Source organism: Thalassophryne amazonica, chromosome 19 (genome assembly GCF_902500255.1).
Source record: "Thalassophryne amazonica chromosome 19, fThaAma1.1, whole genome shotgun sequence".
NCBI lineage: Eukaryota > Metazoa > Chordata > Actinopteri > Batrachoidiformes > Batrachoididae > Thalassophryne > Thalassophryne amazonica.
This window is the reverse complement of record NC_047121.1, coordinates 12,140,367-12,158,163: the sequence shown is the minus strand read 5'-3', so window position 1 is coordinate 12,158,163 and position 17,797 is coordinate 12,140,367. Positions and strand designations below refer to the sequence as shown.

The following is a 17,797-nucleotide window of genomic DNA, read 5'->3' as shown; positions in this document are numbered from 1 at the left end:
TACAAAATATTTTTGTGATACCGTCACATTTTCGTGATGGTATCTCAAACTACTCACCCGGAATTTATTCTTAAACAACTAAATTGATCCTTGTCATTTGATTGGCAGACTCTATGTTAGATAACATTTATTGCTTGTCCGACTGTATGAGTGATGTCATATACCATGCATTTTGGCACTATTTTCTGTGCATTTTGTTTCTATACATTTCACTCATTTGATTGACTCCAGGGCAGCACAGTGGACTAGTGGTTAGCAATGTTGCCTCACTGCAATGGGATTGTGGGTTTGCTTCTCACCTGGTCCTTTCTGTGTGGAGTTTGCATTTTCTCCAAGTATCTGCGTGGGATCCCTTTAGATGCTTCGGGTTCCTTCCACTTCCAAAGACATGCAGGTTAGGTGAATTGGAAAGTCTAAATCAGTGGTGTCCAAAGTATTCCAGAGGGTGCAGGTTTGATGAACTCATCCCACCTGCTCAAAGTGATGTTAATCAGTGAAATTACCTGCTGGAGTCAGTGGCTGCAAAGGAAACCTGCACCCTCTCAGCCCTTCCTTGAATACTTTGGACACCACTGATCTAAATTGATGTGTGGATGTCAATTTAGATTAACATCCACATTGAAGATGGTGCCAAAAGTATATTGTGGTGATTGTAGTACTCCCATCAGGTCAGTCAATATCTGTCTATATGTGGCCCTGCGACGGACTGGCATCCTGTTGGGACAGGCTCAAGCTACCCCCCCAAGCCTTGAATGTAGTAAGTGGGTATAAAAAATGAATGACTGACTCCATTAAAATACATCCATAATCATTGAGGCAATCCCTTGGTGGTGAGGAAGATCGTTTTTGATCAATTCCTGGATGGGATTTCTCAGTCCAGTGTTGATTGAGAGAAATCTGTACGCGAGTTTGTTTAACGTGGGAATGTCGATGCATGCCGACAAACACAGTCCTTGACAGATCCTTTGCCAGGGAAATCCCAGACGATCGGGGTCTCTGCCTGATCCACCATTGAGGACCACTTGTTTCTCCAGAGCCTCGTCAGGAGTCTCATGTTCAGAGTTCCTGCTGGGCCTTCATGGTTACCGTAGCGACCACGGGACACACAAGGCCTGTTAAATGTACTTTAGATTTAAGTTATTTTAGTCATGCTTAACTTATTGTGTAATTTATTTGTATATATTTTGCATTTATTTTACTTTTTTACTTTCATGCGTTCACCGGGCCTTGAGTATGGAATTTTGTTCCTTTCATCCATTACATGCTGGAATGACAATAAATGAACCTTGACCCCACTGTATTTCCCCCCAGCAGGTAATACCCTACTTGATCTGCTACCCAGGTGTCACGATGCACACGAGGGGCTGGGGTTTTGATATCCAATTATTTTGAGGTCCATGATACGAGGAAGCTAAATCCAGTATCTCAGTGTTCATGGGGACTAGTGGCTGTACAAACGCTGTCAGATGAAGAACTGGACCTAGAATTTTCAATGGATTGGAGACAACAGACTGTCAGGCAGCGTCATCTGCTGGGCAGACACACCTAATTTTTCATAAAATTTCAAATGATGCAGATCAGCTAAATGTCATATAAAATTGTTTTTCATCCGTCCAATGGAAAGAATATTTTCATTCAATGGAACATTCAATGAGGTAAAGCAAAGTTCAGTTCAATAAAAATGTACAAACGTCTGGGAGCCCAGCTGGACTCCCTGCCACTGCAGATCGGCCTGCGCTCATTTCAGGGCAGCTCTGTGGTGGCTTGGTGCAACTTGACATGCAATTTTTCACCTGAAGTTACAAGATGAGTGCAGACTGTGCTGAGGTGTGAGGGGTCCAACAGAAACCCGGAGAATAAAAGATGACTTTCCCAAATTTTGCCAAATGGTACACCTGCTCTGGCGGACTCAGATGGGGAAATCAGCCGAGGTGCACAGAGTTGTTACTCTGCCCAGCATGGAACAAATCTGTGCCAAACTTGGCTAAATGTGGGAGCTATTTGAAAAAGGTGGAAACTAAATTTGATGTTTTCAGAGATTATTGAAAATAAACTGTGAAAAAGTCAACTAACTTGACAGCAGCTGTAATTTTTATGCAAATACTGCATTACTTTGTATTTGTACTCAAACATAGGTACTTGTGGATAGCTGACTTTGCCAGGGATACTGGGGAATCCCTGGCAAAGTCATGATCTTCAGTGTGTTATGAAATAGGATGCTATGTGAATTCTACTGAAAACATTCAAGAAATCTGTAATTCTGCTGGATTTTCTTATTTCACTTTTTCATAAAACAAAAAATTTAAACATCTGGACAGTGATTTGTTTGGAGCAGATGTTTACAGGTGTGCTGTGCAACATAACTAAACAGGAAGAAAATCTGCCTTAAAGATCAGATTCCATATGGAAAATCACTCGATATTAAAAAAAAAAAAAAAAAAAAATCTTGGACGAGATTAGAATCTCAGAGCTGTTGGAGCACCTTAAGAGGAGATTTTCAGTTGACATGATGTGGATGAAGAGCGAAAACAAAGTGCTACCTTAAAACTCGGTCAGAAGCCTGGTTGGACTTGGAACCATCACACGTCTGGTGCTTCTCCTGGGCTTTGGCTAGCTTCTCCGCTGCTGCGATAGGACATCCTGACAAACTGAAATTGCAAGGCAACTTAAGTGGAGGGACATTTTGACAAATGCAAATGTTACACTGAATGCACATTCTGTAAGAAAACGGTTGGCTTGTCAGAGCTCTTATCAGTCCGTCAGCCAGCCTGAAAACAGCTAGCACACGCCTGTCTGTCAGCTAGCCTACTTGTGTGAAAATGTTGACAAGGACATTGGTCTAAAGGTGTGTTCTAGATGCTAAATTGCAATTTTTTATTCCTATTACCACTTTAAGCAGTGGTGGGCACAGCTAACCTAAACGTTCCAAAACCACTTATCCACTAACCAAAAAGTTAGCTGCGATAGCGCTAAACCACTAAACGTCTATGGTAAAAACATTTAGCTGAAGCTAAATGTAAGCATTTATGATATGAATGTTTTGGCTTGTTTTATTTATTTATTTATTTATTTTTTACGTCTAAAAGCCTGAAAATAAAGGCCTGAACAATATGTTGTAGCGTAATGAAGGCGGTTCCCACAAAGGTTTAGCATGCCAACAATGAGATGATGATCAAGATGTGCATAAATAATTAAATTAACACCTGAAAATAATCAGTAACTTTTCAACATACAGTTAATTCACAGTCCATCTCCTCGAAATGATGCATGTGTTTAAATTCAGTGTTTTTGAAACAGACAACACCTCTGAAGTGATTTACAAGACATGTTATGGATGTTAGCGTGCACATCCTTTGTACGCACATAACATACACAGGATGTGCAAAGGTAGCTAGCTTCGGGTAATTTCAAAACCTCATGCATGCGCACATGCACGATCTCCTGTAGATGGCGGTAAAAGAAAAATAAAATTTTCATTATGGAATTTCCCCCAACAAATATGTTCTCTTCACTAAAATGAGTTGTAATTCTGCAAGATGTTTCAAAATAAGCAGACATTATAATGATTAGCAGAAACTAAATTTTGGCAGTGATATCAAATTTGAAAAGCCTTTCAAAGTAGATAATCCGCTAACAAAAAAGTTAGCTTTGCCAATTAGCTGTTAGCCGATTAGCTAAACTGTGCCCACCATTGACTTTAAGTGACACTGCTGGCTGAAACTTGCAGGTTTTTGTTGCAGTAGCATTAAATAAACCACCGAATAAGCATTCTTGTACAGACTGTGCATTTTATGTGCATTTGGAAACATTTTGTTTGCTTCAAAAACATGCCAACACAAACTCACATGCACTGCAGTTACATGTGGGCAATTTAGTCCTACCAAACCTTCTCCTGTCAGCCAGCTGACCAAATGTGACAAAAGTTCATGTTGTTATCTTTAACCCCTATTATTCTCCATCCAGTCTGTCAGCTGCAGTGTGTCGGGCCTCAGTGTAAAAATTATCTGTGACAGTGGCCTGAAGCCAGTGTGGAGTTGTGTTCGTGAGTACCTGTCATCAGACATGCGTCTGTGTGTGTGTGAGAGGCTGCAGTGTGGGAAGTGAGGTCATATAATCAGGTTTAGATCTTGTAAAAGTGAAAGTTTACTGCGCGTGTCCATGTGCACACTGATTTTGCAGACTCGCAGGTCTGCACCTCATGCTGTCACCCAGGCCGAGCTGCAGAAAGGTGCTAATGGCTGCTGCTGCGCCCGACTCTGAGCATCTGCTGTGGGTGACGCTCCTCTTTCACTGTCACCTCGCCCCGTCTGACAGCGTCGCTATTTCAGTTTCACCCTGCAAACCTGCACCTGATAGATGCATCTCTCTCTCTGTCTCTTTTTTTTTAATAATGTGTGTGTTTTTGCCGTGAGCTGATGAATGATTTATGCAGTGGAAGGTGTGAATCGCTGCATCCTAATTGACAAGCTCGTCCCAGCAAAACCGTGTAGCAGCTGCAGTGGAAATGTTTCACCTGAGCCAACCTTAACACTGCGCCCATCGACATCCAGAAAGAAAAAGAACAACGCAAAGAATGGGTGCAAGAACAACTAAAAGAGGTGAATAAATACTCGGCAACATTCACTGGGGATGTGAAAAAAATAGCTCAAAGAAAATGCGAATCACCAACAACAACAACAAAAAGGAACCAAAAAAGAACAAAAGGAGGATGCAGTGGCAATTTTGGATGGGTGGGCTGTCACTTACCTTCGGTGGGAGTTTCTGTTGCTATTGACATGGCCGCGTCCCGTGCAGCCAGGCGTAGGACACTTAAGAACATTCTCATACATAGCCACAACTTCGCACAGACAGGAGACAGGAGTGAAAGACAGGGAAGGTTAGGAGCCCCTTTCAACCACACATGAGCTCGATCAGTGCGTGTAAAGCTTGCCATTATAAACATCATTAAGAAATGAGCCCACGTGAACCCAAATGACCTCTTCTTCATTTTAATGAACACTAGTTTGAAAGGGCAGGCGAGGTTTCCCACCATATTGCTTCCACTTACCCGGTACCTTTCAAATTAGTATTCATGAAATAGCGACGGTCATGAATAAAAAGTTGTCATTTAAGCTGAACAGGACAAAGCCGGCAACACACTGAAATGGAGGGAAGTTTGGAGCATGCAGAGAGCGTTGCAACCAAGCACTAGTAATCATGCAGAAGACAAGTCTTAAAATCAGTGGGGACGAAACGAAAACACAGACGGGATAAAAGCCTCCTTGATAAAGTGTGATTTGTTATCATCTGGGGATAGTGTGCAGGCTTCAATACCATTTACCATTAAAACAGTCCATAACTGTCTCACATCCTCTCGGCAACCAGCCAATTAGATTAAATATCTATGGATGTCCGTTAGGAGCCGTCGGAGCACCGCAGGCGGGGGTGCACAAAGGGTCATCTTGACACTCGTGGCGTGCAGGTCCAAACCCCGTTGGCATCGACTCCATCATTATCGCCCTCTTAAACTTTAACCCCTTGTAGTCCTTCCTCTCAGACATACTAATTGGTGCTCAGTGCAGGTAATTGGCCAAAGCGCATCACCTGAGTGTGCCACCAGCCAATGCATTATGCATAATGTCAGTTTTGCCCCTCCCCTCTGCAAACAGAGTGACGGGAAAATCAGGAGAATACATATGCCCCGAGGCCAGGTGGTCCCGGAGTGTGAAACACAATAACATCAGAAGAAACACAACTCAGGAGACAGACACACACACACACACACACACACACACACACACACACACACACACACACACACACACACACACACACACACACACACACACAAAAAAAAACTTAAACAGAGGAGGAAAATTAATAAAAACAAAATGAGGATTCAGGAAAAAGAAATGGTAAATGGACTGCATTTATATAGCGCTGTTCCATCTGCACCAAATGCTCAAAGCGCTTTACAATGATGCCTCACATTCATCCCGATGTCAGGGTGCTGCCATACAAGGTGCTCACTACACACCGGGAGCAACTAGGGGATTAAAAACCTTGCCCAAGGGCCCTTAGTGATTTTCAGGTCAGGCTGGGATTTCAACCAAGGATCCTCTGGTCTCAAGCCCAACGCTTAACCACTAGACCATCATCTCTCCAGAAAGAAAAAAAAACCCTCCAAAAAACTTTATTTGATGACACTTTAAAGACTGTCTGTTTGTTCACATTTACTGGTTGTTTATACAGCCCAGTCTCACATTTTAGATCATGATACTGTCACGAAATTTTCATGATGGGGTTGTCAAACCCTAACGCCACATGGTGAGTCCACAAACCCTGCCACTGCGCTGTTCATGATATATTATTTTGTGATACCATGTCGAAAATCTACTACATTTCTGTGAAGGCATCACAAAATGGCATTAGATATGATTGTTTTTACATAGTTACATACTCTGCTGTACTGCTCTACTTTACATAGTTACATACTCTGCTGTTGCCAAGCGAGTCAGAAAATCATGTTTTATCAAATGTTGCAGGTTAAGTTAGTTCAGTGTTTCCAAATCCTGGTCCTTGGGTTCTAAAGTACTGCACACTTCCCATTTAGGTCCCTTTAGGTCCCAAGGATCTGGAATGGGAAACATTGACTTAGTCTGTTTACAGTCCTTCATTTAGTCTCTTGAACTAACTCCTCACCTCCCTTTTATTCACTGCACTGGCTCATTGATTATCAGTTTAGAGAATGAATAGAGATGGATGTGCACCACATGAGGGATCATCTTGACTACAGCAGGTCAAGTCAGGTCAGGGCACTGCACCCACCACACTACAGAACCGCCTTGGCTCCTGGACGGCAGCCACCCAGGCAGGCAACAGCCTACAGCTGGAGTTCAGTGTTTTACTTAACTAGGAGACTCACTGGAACAAAGGACTTGGATCTGATCTTTCAATTCAAAGTTTCCACTGATAATGTGTCATGGACATACATCAAAATTACAGTGCAAAGTATTCACAGCACTTCAGTGTTTCCACATTTTGCTATGTTACATCCTTATTCCAAAATGGAGCAAATTCATTCTTTCCCTCAAAATTCTACTCACAACACCCCATAATGACAATGTGAAAAAACATTTTTTCACATCATATGTACATAAGTATTCACACTCTTTGCTCAATACTTTGTTGATGCACCTTTGGCAGCAATTACAGCCTCAGGTCTTTTTGAATATGATGCCACAAGCTTGGTGCACCTATCTTTGGGAAGTTGTGTCCATTCCTCTTTCCGGCACCTCTCAAGCTCCATCAGGTTGGATGGTGAGCGTTGGTGCACCGCCATTTTCAGATCTCTCCAGAGATCTTCAATCAGATTCAGGTCTGGACTCTGGCTGGGCCATTGACAGAGTTGTCATGAAGCCACTCCTTTGATATCTTGGCAGTGTGCTTAGGGTCACTGTCCTGCTGAAAGATGAACCATCGCCACAGTCTGAGGTCAAGAGCGCTCTGGATCAGGTTTTATCCAGGATGTCTCTGTACATTGCTGCATTCATTTTTCCCTCAACCCTCACTAGTCTCCCAGTTCCTGCCACTGATAAACATCCCCACAGCATGATGCTGCCACCAACTTGCTTCACTGTAGGGATAGTACCTGGTTTCCTCCAAACATGACGCCTGGCATTCACACCAAAGAGTTCAATCTGTTGTGTGGGCCGCTGAAGAGGAAGTACTGCTGGCCCACCACCACCAGATGGCGCCCTGCTTGGAGTGCGGGCTCCAAGCACGAGAGGGCGTCGGAGCCGCTGGAGGTGACAGCTGTCACCTATCAACACCAGCTGTCACCCATCACCACCACTACAAAGACCGGACTGCAACTCCACCTCCTCGCCGAGAAATCTTCTACCATACAGGTACTTCTCTGCTGAACCTTAATTCGAGTATTAGTCTGATCTCGTTTTGCAGCCGTTTTCCTGGGACGGATACCCTGTCTGCTGAGTTGGCGTTTGGTGTGGACTGCGACGGCTTCGCCTCCCACCCCACCCAGATAAGTGGTTATCTCAGGAGCTGCACGAGTGTGTGATTGGAGGTGGAGGTTCTCCCTCCTACTGGTGGTTGGCTCTCACTGCGGTATTGTATCACTTCCTGTTCCGGAGCACAGCGGTGTTTTTCTGTATCTGTTAGCTGTTTAATCTGCGCAGTTAGATTGATCTAGTTATCTAGATTACGATTTGTTTCCCAGTGTAATCTTTACGTGCCTTAACTAAAGCACTCCTTCTGCTGAATCACCTCTAAATTATTTACACATTATTCACTTTGCGTGTTTTTAGGAATCCGCTAGCTTAGCGTAGCTACTAGCTCTTAGCCGATTTAGCATGGCGGCTTCTCCTGTCTCTCCCGCACTTTTCTGCTCTGGGTGTGAAATGTTTAGTTATTCCTCGGCCTCCTTTAGCAGTAACGGTACTTGTAATAAGTGTAGCTTATTCGTAGCTTTGGAGGCCAGGCTGGGCGAATTGGAGACTCGGCTCCGCACCGTGGAAAATTCTACAGTTAGCCAGGCCCCTGTAGTTGGTGCGGACCAAGGTAGCTTAGCCGCCGTTAGTTCCCCCCTGGCAGATCCCGAGCAGCCGGGAAAGCAGGCTGACTGGGTGACTGTGAGGAGGAAGCGTAGCCCTAAACAGAAGCCCCGTGTACATCACCAACCCGTTCACATCTCTAACCATTTTCCCCACTTGACGACACACCCGCCGAGGATCAAACTCTGGTTATTGGCGACTCTGTTTTGAGAAATGTGAAGTTAGCGACACCAGCAACCATAGTCAATTGTCTTCCGGGGGCCAGAGCAGGCGACACTGAAGGAAATTTGAAACTGCTGGCTAAGGCTAAGCGTAAATTTGGTAAGATTGTAATTCACGTCGGCAGTAATGACACCCGGTTACGCCAATCGGAGGTCACTAAAATTAACATTAAATCGGTGTGTAACTTTGCAAAAACAATGTCGGACTCTGTAGTTTTCTCTGGGCCCCTCCCCAATCGGACCGGGAGTGACATGTTTAGCCGCATGTTCTTGAATTGCTGGCTGTCTGAGTGGTGTCCAAAAAATGAGGTGGGCTTCATAGATAATTGGCAAAGCTTCTGGGGAAAACCTGGTCTTGTTAGGAGAGACGGCATCCATCCCACTTTGGATGGAGCAGCTCTCATTTCTAGAAATCTGGCCAATTTTCTTAAATCCTCCAAACCGTGACTATCCAGGGTTGGGACCAGGAAGCAGAGTTGTAGTCTTACACACCTCTCTGCAGCTTCTCTCCCCCTGCCATCCCCTCATTACCCCATCCCCGTAGAGATGGTGCCTGCTCCCGGACTACCAATAACCAGCAAAAATCTATTTAAGCATAAAAATTCAAAAAGAAAAAATAATATAGCACCTTCAACTGCACCACAGACTAAAACAGTTAAATGTGGTCTATTAAACATTAGGTCTCTCTCTTCTAAGTCCCTGTTGGTAAATGATATAATAATTGATCAACATATTGATTTATTCTGCCTAACAGAAACCTGGTTACAGCAGGATGAATATGTTAGTTTAAATGAGTCAACACCTCCGAGTCACACTAACTGTCAGAATGCTCGTAGCACGGGCCGAGGGAGAGGATTAGCAGCAATCTTCCATTCCAGCTTATTAATTAATCAAAAACCCAGACAGAGCTTTAATTCATTTGAAAGCTTGTCTCTTAGTCTTGTCCATCCAAATTGGAAGTCCCAAAAACCAGTTTTATTTGTTATTATCTATCGTCCACCTGGTCGTTACTGTGAGTTTCTCTGTGAATTTTCAGACCTTTTGTCTGACTTAGTGCTTAGCTCAGATAAGATAATTATAGTGGGCGATTTTAACATCCACACAGATGCTGAGAATGACAGCCTCAGCACTGCATTTAATCTATTATTAGACTCTATTGGCTTTGCTCAAAAAGTAAATGAGTCCACCCACCACTTTAATCATATCTTAGATCTTGTTCTGACTTATGGTATGGAAATAGAAGACTTAACAGTATTCCCTGAAAACTCCCTTCTGTCTGATCATTTCTTAATAACATTTACATTTACTCTGATGGACTACCCAGCAGTAGGGAATAAGTTTCATTACACTAGAAGTCTTTCAGAAAGCGCTGTAACTAGGTTTAAGGATATGATTCCTTCTTTATGTTCTCTAATGCCATATAACAACACAGTGCAGAGTAGCTACCTAAACTCTGTAAGGGAGATAGAGTATCTCGTCAATAGTTTTACATCTTCATTGAAGACAACTTTGGATGCTGTAGCTCCTCTGAAAAAGAGAGCTTTAAATCAGACGTGTCTGACTCCGTGGTATAACTCACAAACTCGTAGCTTAAAGCAGATAACCCGTAAGTTGGAAAGGAAATGGCGTCTCACTAATTTAGAAGATCTTCACTTAGCCTGGAAAAAGAGTCTGTTGCTCTATAAAAAAGCCCTCCGTAAAGCTAGGACATCTTTCTACTCATCACTAATTGAAGAAAATAAGAACAACCCCAGGTTTCTTTTCAGCACTGTAGCCAGGCTGACAAAGAGTCAGAGCTCTATTGAGCTGAGTATTCCATTAACTTTAACTAGTAATGACTTCATGACTTTCTTTGCTAACAAAATTTTAACTATTAGAGAAAAAATTACTCATAACCATCCCAAAGACGTATCGTTATCTTTGGCTGCTTTCAGTGATGCCGGTATTTGGTTAGACTCTTTCTCTCCGATTGTTCTGTCTGAGTTATTTTCATTAGTTACTTCATCCAAACCATCAACATGTTTATTAGACCCCATTCCTACCAGGCTGCTCAAGGAAGCCCTACCATTATTTAATGCTTCGATCTTAAATATGATCAATCTATCTTTGTTAGTTGGCTATGTACCACAGGCTTTTAAGGTGGCAGTAATTAAACCATTACTTAAAAAGCCATCACTTGACCCAGCTATCTTAGCTAATTATAGGCCAATCTCCAACCTTCCTTTTCTCTCGAAAATTCTTGAAAGGGTAGTTGTAAAACAGCTAACTGATCATCTGCAGAGGAATGGTCTATTTGAAGAGTTTCAGTCAGGTTTTAGAATTCATCATAGTACAGAAACAGCATTAGTGAAGGTTACAAATGATCTTCTTATGGCCTCGGACAGTGGACTCATCTCTGTGCTTGTTCTGTTAGACCTCAGTGCTGCTTTTGATACTGTTGACCATAAAATTTTATTACAGAGATTAGAGCATGCCATAGGTATTAAAGACACTGCGCTGCGGTGGTTTGAATCATATTTGTCTAATAGATTACAATTTGTTCATGTAAATGGGGAATCTTCTTCACAGACTAAAGTTAATTATGGAGTTCCACAAGGTTCTGTGCTAGGACCAATTTTATTCACTTTATATATGCTTCCCTTAGGCAGTATTATTAGACGGTATTGCTTAAATTTTCATTGTTACGCAGATGATACCCAGCTTTATCTATCCATGAAGCCAGAGGACACACACCAATTAGCTAAACTGCAGGATTGTCTTACAGACATAAAGACATGGATGACCTCTAATTTCCTGCTTTTAAACTCAGATAAAACTGAAGTTATTGTACTTGGCCCCACAAATCTTAGAAACATGGTGTCTAACCAGATCCTTACTCTGGATGGCATTACCCTGACCTCTAGTAATACTGTGAGAAATCTTGGAGTCATTTTTGATCAGGATATGTCATTCAAAGCGCATATTAAACAAATATGTAGGACTGCTTTTTTGCATTTACGCAATATCTCTAAAATTAGAAAGGTCTTGTCTCAGAGTGATGCTGAAAAACTAATTCATGCATTTATTTCCTCTAGGCTGGACTATTGTAATTCATTATTATCAGGTTGTCCTAAAAGTTCCCTAAAAAGCCTTCAGTTAATTCAAAATGCTGCAGCTAGAGTACTGACGGGGACTGGAAGGAGAGAGCATATCTCACCCATATTGGCCTCTCTTCATTGGCTTCCTGTTAATTCTAGAATAGAATTTAAAATTCTTCTTCTTACTTATAAGGTTTTGAATAATCAGGTCCCATCTTATCTTAGGGACCTCGTAGTACCATATCACCCCAATAGAGCGCTTCGCTCTCAGACTGCAGGCTTACTTGTAGTTCCTAGGGTTTGTAAGAGTAGAATGGGAGGCAGAGCCTTCAGCTTTCAGGCTCCTCTCCTGTGGAACCAGCTCCCAATTCAGATCAGGGAGACAGACACCCTCTCTACTTTTAAGATTAGGCTTAAAACTTTCCTTTTTGCTAAAGCTTATAGTTAGGGCTGGATCAGGTGACCCTGAACCATCCCTTAGTTATGCTGCTATAGACGTAGACTGCTGGGGGGTTCCCATGATGCACTGTTTCTTTCTCTTTTTGCTCTGTATGCACCACTCTGCATTTAATCATTAGTGATCGATCTCTGCTCCCCTCCACAGCATGTCTTTTTCCTGGTTCTCTCCCTCAGCCCCAACCAGTCCCAGCAGAAGACTGCCCCTCCCTGAGCCTGGTTCTGCTGGAGGTTTCTTCCTGTTGAGAGGGGGTTTTTCCTTCCCACTGTGGCCAAGTGCTTGCTCACGGGGGGTCGTTTTGACCGTTGGGGTTTTACATAATTATTGTATGGCCTTGCCTTGCAATGTGGGGCGCCTTGGGGCAACTGTTTGTTGTGATTTGGCGCTATATAAAAGAATTGATTGATTGATTAACTGTGTACAGACTGTGGGATTACTGAGTGTACGAACTCACACTCATCCAGAACTGTTTCTGTTTTCTGCCAGCAGTACCGGGTCTGACTGCTGAAGACAGTGGCCACCTGGGGCACAGGGCTTGGCGGCTCCGGTGTTCTTCAGGTCCGTTGGTGGTGAGGGCTGTGTGGGATCCGGCTCTTCTCGCACCGGACGTCTCCTATCTTCGAGCCTGCCACACGTCACCTTTTGTCGGATTGATATAACGCATATTTGTATCTGTCTGTATTACGTTGTGCACCTTCACAACATTAAATTGTTACTTTTTGGCTATTCCATTGTCCCTTCATTAACGCCCCCTGTTGTGGGTCTGTGTCACGACACTTCCCCAACAGGATTTCTCGGCCAGCGTCATTTATCCCGAGGAGCGTCAACTCGAGCCTGAACGGCCAATGGAAGAGCGAGGTGCACAGGTGCCAGCAGGAGGCGTGTTAGGGGAGCTGCAGAAAATACTGACCGCTTTCACTGCTCGGTTGGATCTGGTAACCGAGCAGAATGTTATCCTCAGTCGGAGAATGGAGGCTCTCACCGCCAGGGTGGAGGCATGCGATCAAGGCGCTACTGCAGCACCTCCTCCTGCTGGTCCTTTGTCAGACACAAACGTTCCACTGGTCGTTCAACGACCCCCCCCCCCCACCATCCCCTGAAGCATACATAAGCCCTCCGGAGCCGTACGGAGGTTGTGTCGAGACGTGCGCGGACTTCCTAATGCAGTGCTCGCTTGTCTTTGCACAGCGTCCCATCATGTACGCGTCAGATGCTAGCCGGGTGGCTTATGTTGTTAATTTGCTTCGAGGAGAGGCACGCGCCTGGGCTACAGCGCTCTGGGAGCAGAACTCACGGCTCCTAACGTCATACGCTGGGTTTGTAAGGGAGTTCAAATAGGTTTTTGATCATCCCAACAGAGGCGAGACCGCTTCGAGCGTGCTACTGTCAATGCGACAGGGGTGCCGGAGTGCAGCCGAGTATGCAGTCGATTTCCGCATCGCGGCTGCGAGGTCCGGCTGGAATACCGTTGCACTCCGCGCCGTCTTCATAAACGGGCTGTCTCCGGTCCTGAAGGAGCATCTGCTGGCTAAGGAGGAACCGCGGGATTTTGACGGGCTTGTCGACCTGGTTATACGCTTAGACAACCGGTTAGAGGAACACCGTCGGGAGCAGGGCGGGGGGCGTGACTGGGCATGGGCCATCCCTCTTCCTTCCGGGTTCGAAAGGGTGCCGTCGTCCCCACAGCCAGATGGCCCTGTGTGGCTACAGCTCCCCCTGCTGACGAAGCTATGGACATGAGCAGGGCCAAAATAAAATCAAAGGACAGACAAAGGAGGCAGGCCCGCGGGGAGTGTTTTTTCTGTGGGTCTAGTGGTCACATACAGAGGAACTGTCCCAAACGGTCAAACTAAAATGCCCGTCCTTAGAAACTGGGCTAAGGGTGGGCCATAACACGCACGCGGGGGAACCCCGAAAATCAGCACGAATCCCAGTCACAATCCTTTGTGAGGATTTAACCCTTCACGCCCCAGCACTTGTAGACACGGGGTCGGAAGGGAATCTGCTGGACAGCAGATGAGCAAAGGAAGTAGGGCTCCCTCTGGTGGCTCTGCCTTCCCCTGTGAAGGTACGAGCACTAGATGGCACTCTTCTTCCATTAATCACACACCAGACACAGCCAGTGACTTTTGTGGTGTCTGGGAATCACAGGGAGGAGATTGTGTTTTATGTAACACCTTCTACCTCCCGAGTGATTTTGGGTTTTCCATGGGTGTTGAAACACAATCCCCGGATTGATTGGCCATCTGGGGTTGTGACGCAGTGGAGTGAAACCTGCCACCGGGAGTGTTTAGGATCCTCGGTTCCACCCGGTGAGACAGCTAAGGAGGAGGTCAAAGTCCCCCCCAATCTGACGGCAGTGCCATGTGAGTACCACGATCTTGCTGACGTCTTCAGCAAAGATCTGGCACTCGCCCTTCCCCCGCACCGACCGTACGATTGCGCCATCGATTTGATTCCGGGCGCTGAGTACCCGTCCAGCAGGCTGTACAACCTCTCATGTCCGGAACGCGAATCAATGGAGACCTACATCCGGGACTCCTTAGCTGCCGGGTTGATCCGGAACTCCACCTCCCCGATGGGTGCGGGTTTCTTTTTTGTGGGTAAGAAGGATGGCAGACTCTGTCCATGCATCGATTACAGAGGGCTGAACGAGATCACGGTTCGCAACCGATACCCGTTACCTCTGTTGGATTCGGTGTTCACGCCCCTGCATGGAGCCCAAATATTCACTAAACTTGATCTTGGGAATGCGTACCACCTGGTTCGGATCCGGAAGGGAGACGAGTGGAAGACGGCATTTAACACCCCCTTAGGTCACTTTGAGTACCTGGTCATGCCGTTCGGCCTCACAAACGCCCCCGCGACGTTCCAAGCATTGGTTAATGACATCTTGCGGGACTTCCTGCACCGGTTTGTCTTCGTGTATCTAGACGACATCCTCATCTTTTCTCCGGACCCTGAGACTCATGTCAAGCATGTACGTCAGGTCCTACAGCGGTTGTTGGAGAACCGGCTGTTTGTGAAGGGCGAGAAGTGCGAGTTCCACCGCACTTCTTTGTCCTTCCTGGGGTTCATAATCTCCTCCAACTCCGTCGCCCCTGATCCGGCCAAGGTTGCGGCGGTGAGAGATTGGCCCCACCCAACAAGCCGTAGGAAGCTGCAACAGTTCCTCGGTTTTGCGAACTTCTACAGGAGGTTCATTAAGGGCTACAGTCAGGTAGTTAGCCCCCTGACAGCCCTGACCTCCACAAAAGTCCCCTTCACCTGGTCGGATCGGTGTGAAGCCGCGTTTAGGGAGTTGAAACGCCGGTTCTCGACTGCACCAGTTCTGGTGCAGCCCGATCCTACTCGCCAGTTCACAGTGGAAGTGGATGCCTCTGACTCAGGGATAGGAGCCGTGCTGTCCCAGAGCGGGGAGTCCGATAAGGTCCTCCACCCTTGTGCCTATTTTTCCCGCAGGTTGACCCTGGCTGAAAGGAATTATGACGTCGGCAATCGGGAACTCTTGAAGAGTGGAGACACCTGTTGGAGGGAGCGACGGTGCCCTTCACGGTTTTCACGGACCATCGGAACCTGGAGTACATCCGGACCGCCAAGCGGTTGAACCCCAGGCAAGCCCGCTGGTCACTGTTCTTCGGGCGCTTTGACTTCCAGATTACATACCGCCCCGGGACCAAGAACCAACGGTCGGATGCACTGTCCCAGGTGCATGAAGAGGAAGCCAAGGCCGAGCTGTCAGACCCCCCAGAGACCATCATCCCCGAGTCCACTGTCGTGGCCACTCTCACCTGGGACGTGGAGAAGACCGTCCGGGAGGCCCTGACACGAAACCCGGACCCGGGAACCGGCCCGAAGAACAAGATGTACGTCCCACCAGAGGCCAGAGCTGCGGTTTTGGACTTCTGCCATGGGTCCAAACTCTCCTGTCATCCCGGAGTGCGCAGGACCATGGCAGTAGTCCAGCAGCGCTTCTGGTGGGCATCTATGGAAGCCGACGTCTGGGACTATGTCCAGGCCTGCACCACCTGTGCCAGGGGCAAGGCGGACCACAAGAGGACCTCAGGACTCCTCCGACCCCTACCGGTGTCTCATCGCCGCTGGTCCCACATCGGCCTGGACTTTGTCACGGGCCTCCCGCCGTCCCAGGGCAACACCACCATCTTAACGATAGTGGACCGTGGCCCTCCCAAAGCTCCCTACGGCCCAGGAGACAGCAGACCTCCTGGTCCACCACGTGGTGCGTCTGCATGGGATACCAGCGGACATCATCTCAGACCGTGGCCCTCAGTTCTCCTCTCAGGTCTGGAGGAGTTTCTGCAAGGAACTGGGGGCCACCGTGAGTCTCTCGTCCGGGTATCACCCTCAGACGAACGGACAGGCAGAGTGGGCCAACCAGGAGTTGGAGCAGGCCCTCCGTTGCGTTACCTCCGTGCATCCGACGGCCTGGAGCACCCATCTGGCCTGGATCGAGTACGCCCACAACAGCCAAGTGTCGTCTGCCACCGGTCTCTCCCCGTTTGAGGTGTGTTTGGGGTACCAGCCCCCATTGTTTCCGCTTGTGGAGGGAGAGGTCGTGTGCCGTCGGTCCAGGCCCACCTCAGGACCGCCCGTTCTGCCCTGTTGAAGGCCCGGACGAGGGCCAAGGCCCATGCAGACCGCCGGCGTTCCCCGGCCCCTGCATACCAGCCCGGGCAGGAGGTATGGTTGTCAACAAAGGACATCCCGCTCCAAGTGGACTCCCATAAACTGAAGGACAGGTATATCGGACCATTTCCCATCACTGCAAGTGGGTGAAGGTCACGCAGCAAACCTGAGATGCGGCACCGTCAGCTTGGGGGGAGGAACGGGGACCAGCTGCAGCAAAAACTGCACCGCCCCCACAGAAGGGGGAAGGAGTGACGTGAGTAGAAGCCGGAGTGCGGGGTGTTTGATGGGGGGTGTGGGGAGGGAATGGAGCATGCTTCAGTCCTATGAAAACAGTTTATTGTCTTTGTGAGTTGAGATAAGAAACAGCCAAATGTTCCCCAGGCCGAAGACATTCCTCTGGAGGAAAACAGTCGGGCAATTTGTCTTTCAGGCTTGATAAACCTGCAGTGTTGTGGTTTGAGCAGTGAGAAACACCTTTAACAGGTCCACTTGAGCAACCAAATCCCAATTATGAATTAATAATTTCCCAATTATGAATTAAGAATATTCACCGGCCTCAACTGCAAGGCACGCATCTGCTCCAAGATGTCATCCAATTTGTGTCTGAGTTCAAGAGTCATCACAGTCTGAGAATGAACTGCCTTGCCAACCTCGTTAGTCATGACAGACAAGTGAGGAGTTCTGGTTCTTGATGCCGCCGTCTTGCCAATTTTCCGGTAGATCAGGGCAGCACATAAGCCAGAAAGTACCGGCTCTGCTACCATAAGACCAAAAATGAATAAATCCTTGACGTCCTCAACAGAGAAAGGCGCCAAGCATGCAATACGCCAAGACCCTCAG

General features: G+C 46.6%; 1 protein-coding gene across 6 annotated transcripts in view; it reads right to left on the bottom strand.

The window, feature by feature from the left end:
* Positions 1 to 17,797, bottom strand: part of myt1lb (myelin transcription factor 1-like, b) — a 430,716-nt gene that overhangs the window by 62,161 nt on the left and 350,758 nt on the right. For all 6 annotated transcript variants that reach the window (XM_034194911.1, XM_034194910.1, XM_034194914.1 and 3 more), the window contains 2 exons: positions 4,747 to 4,837; positions 2,541 to 2,648 (listed from right to left, as the gene is read on the bottom strand). In XM_034194911.1, the coding sequence (XP_034050802.1) occupies positions 2,541 to 2,648; positions 4,747 to 4,837 (199 nt within the window). The remainder of the gene's footprint in view (positions 1 to 2,540; positions 2,649 to 4,746; positions 4,838 to 17,797) is intronic.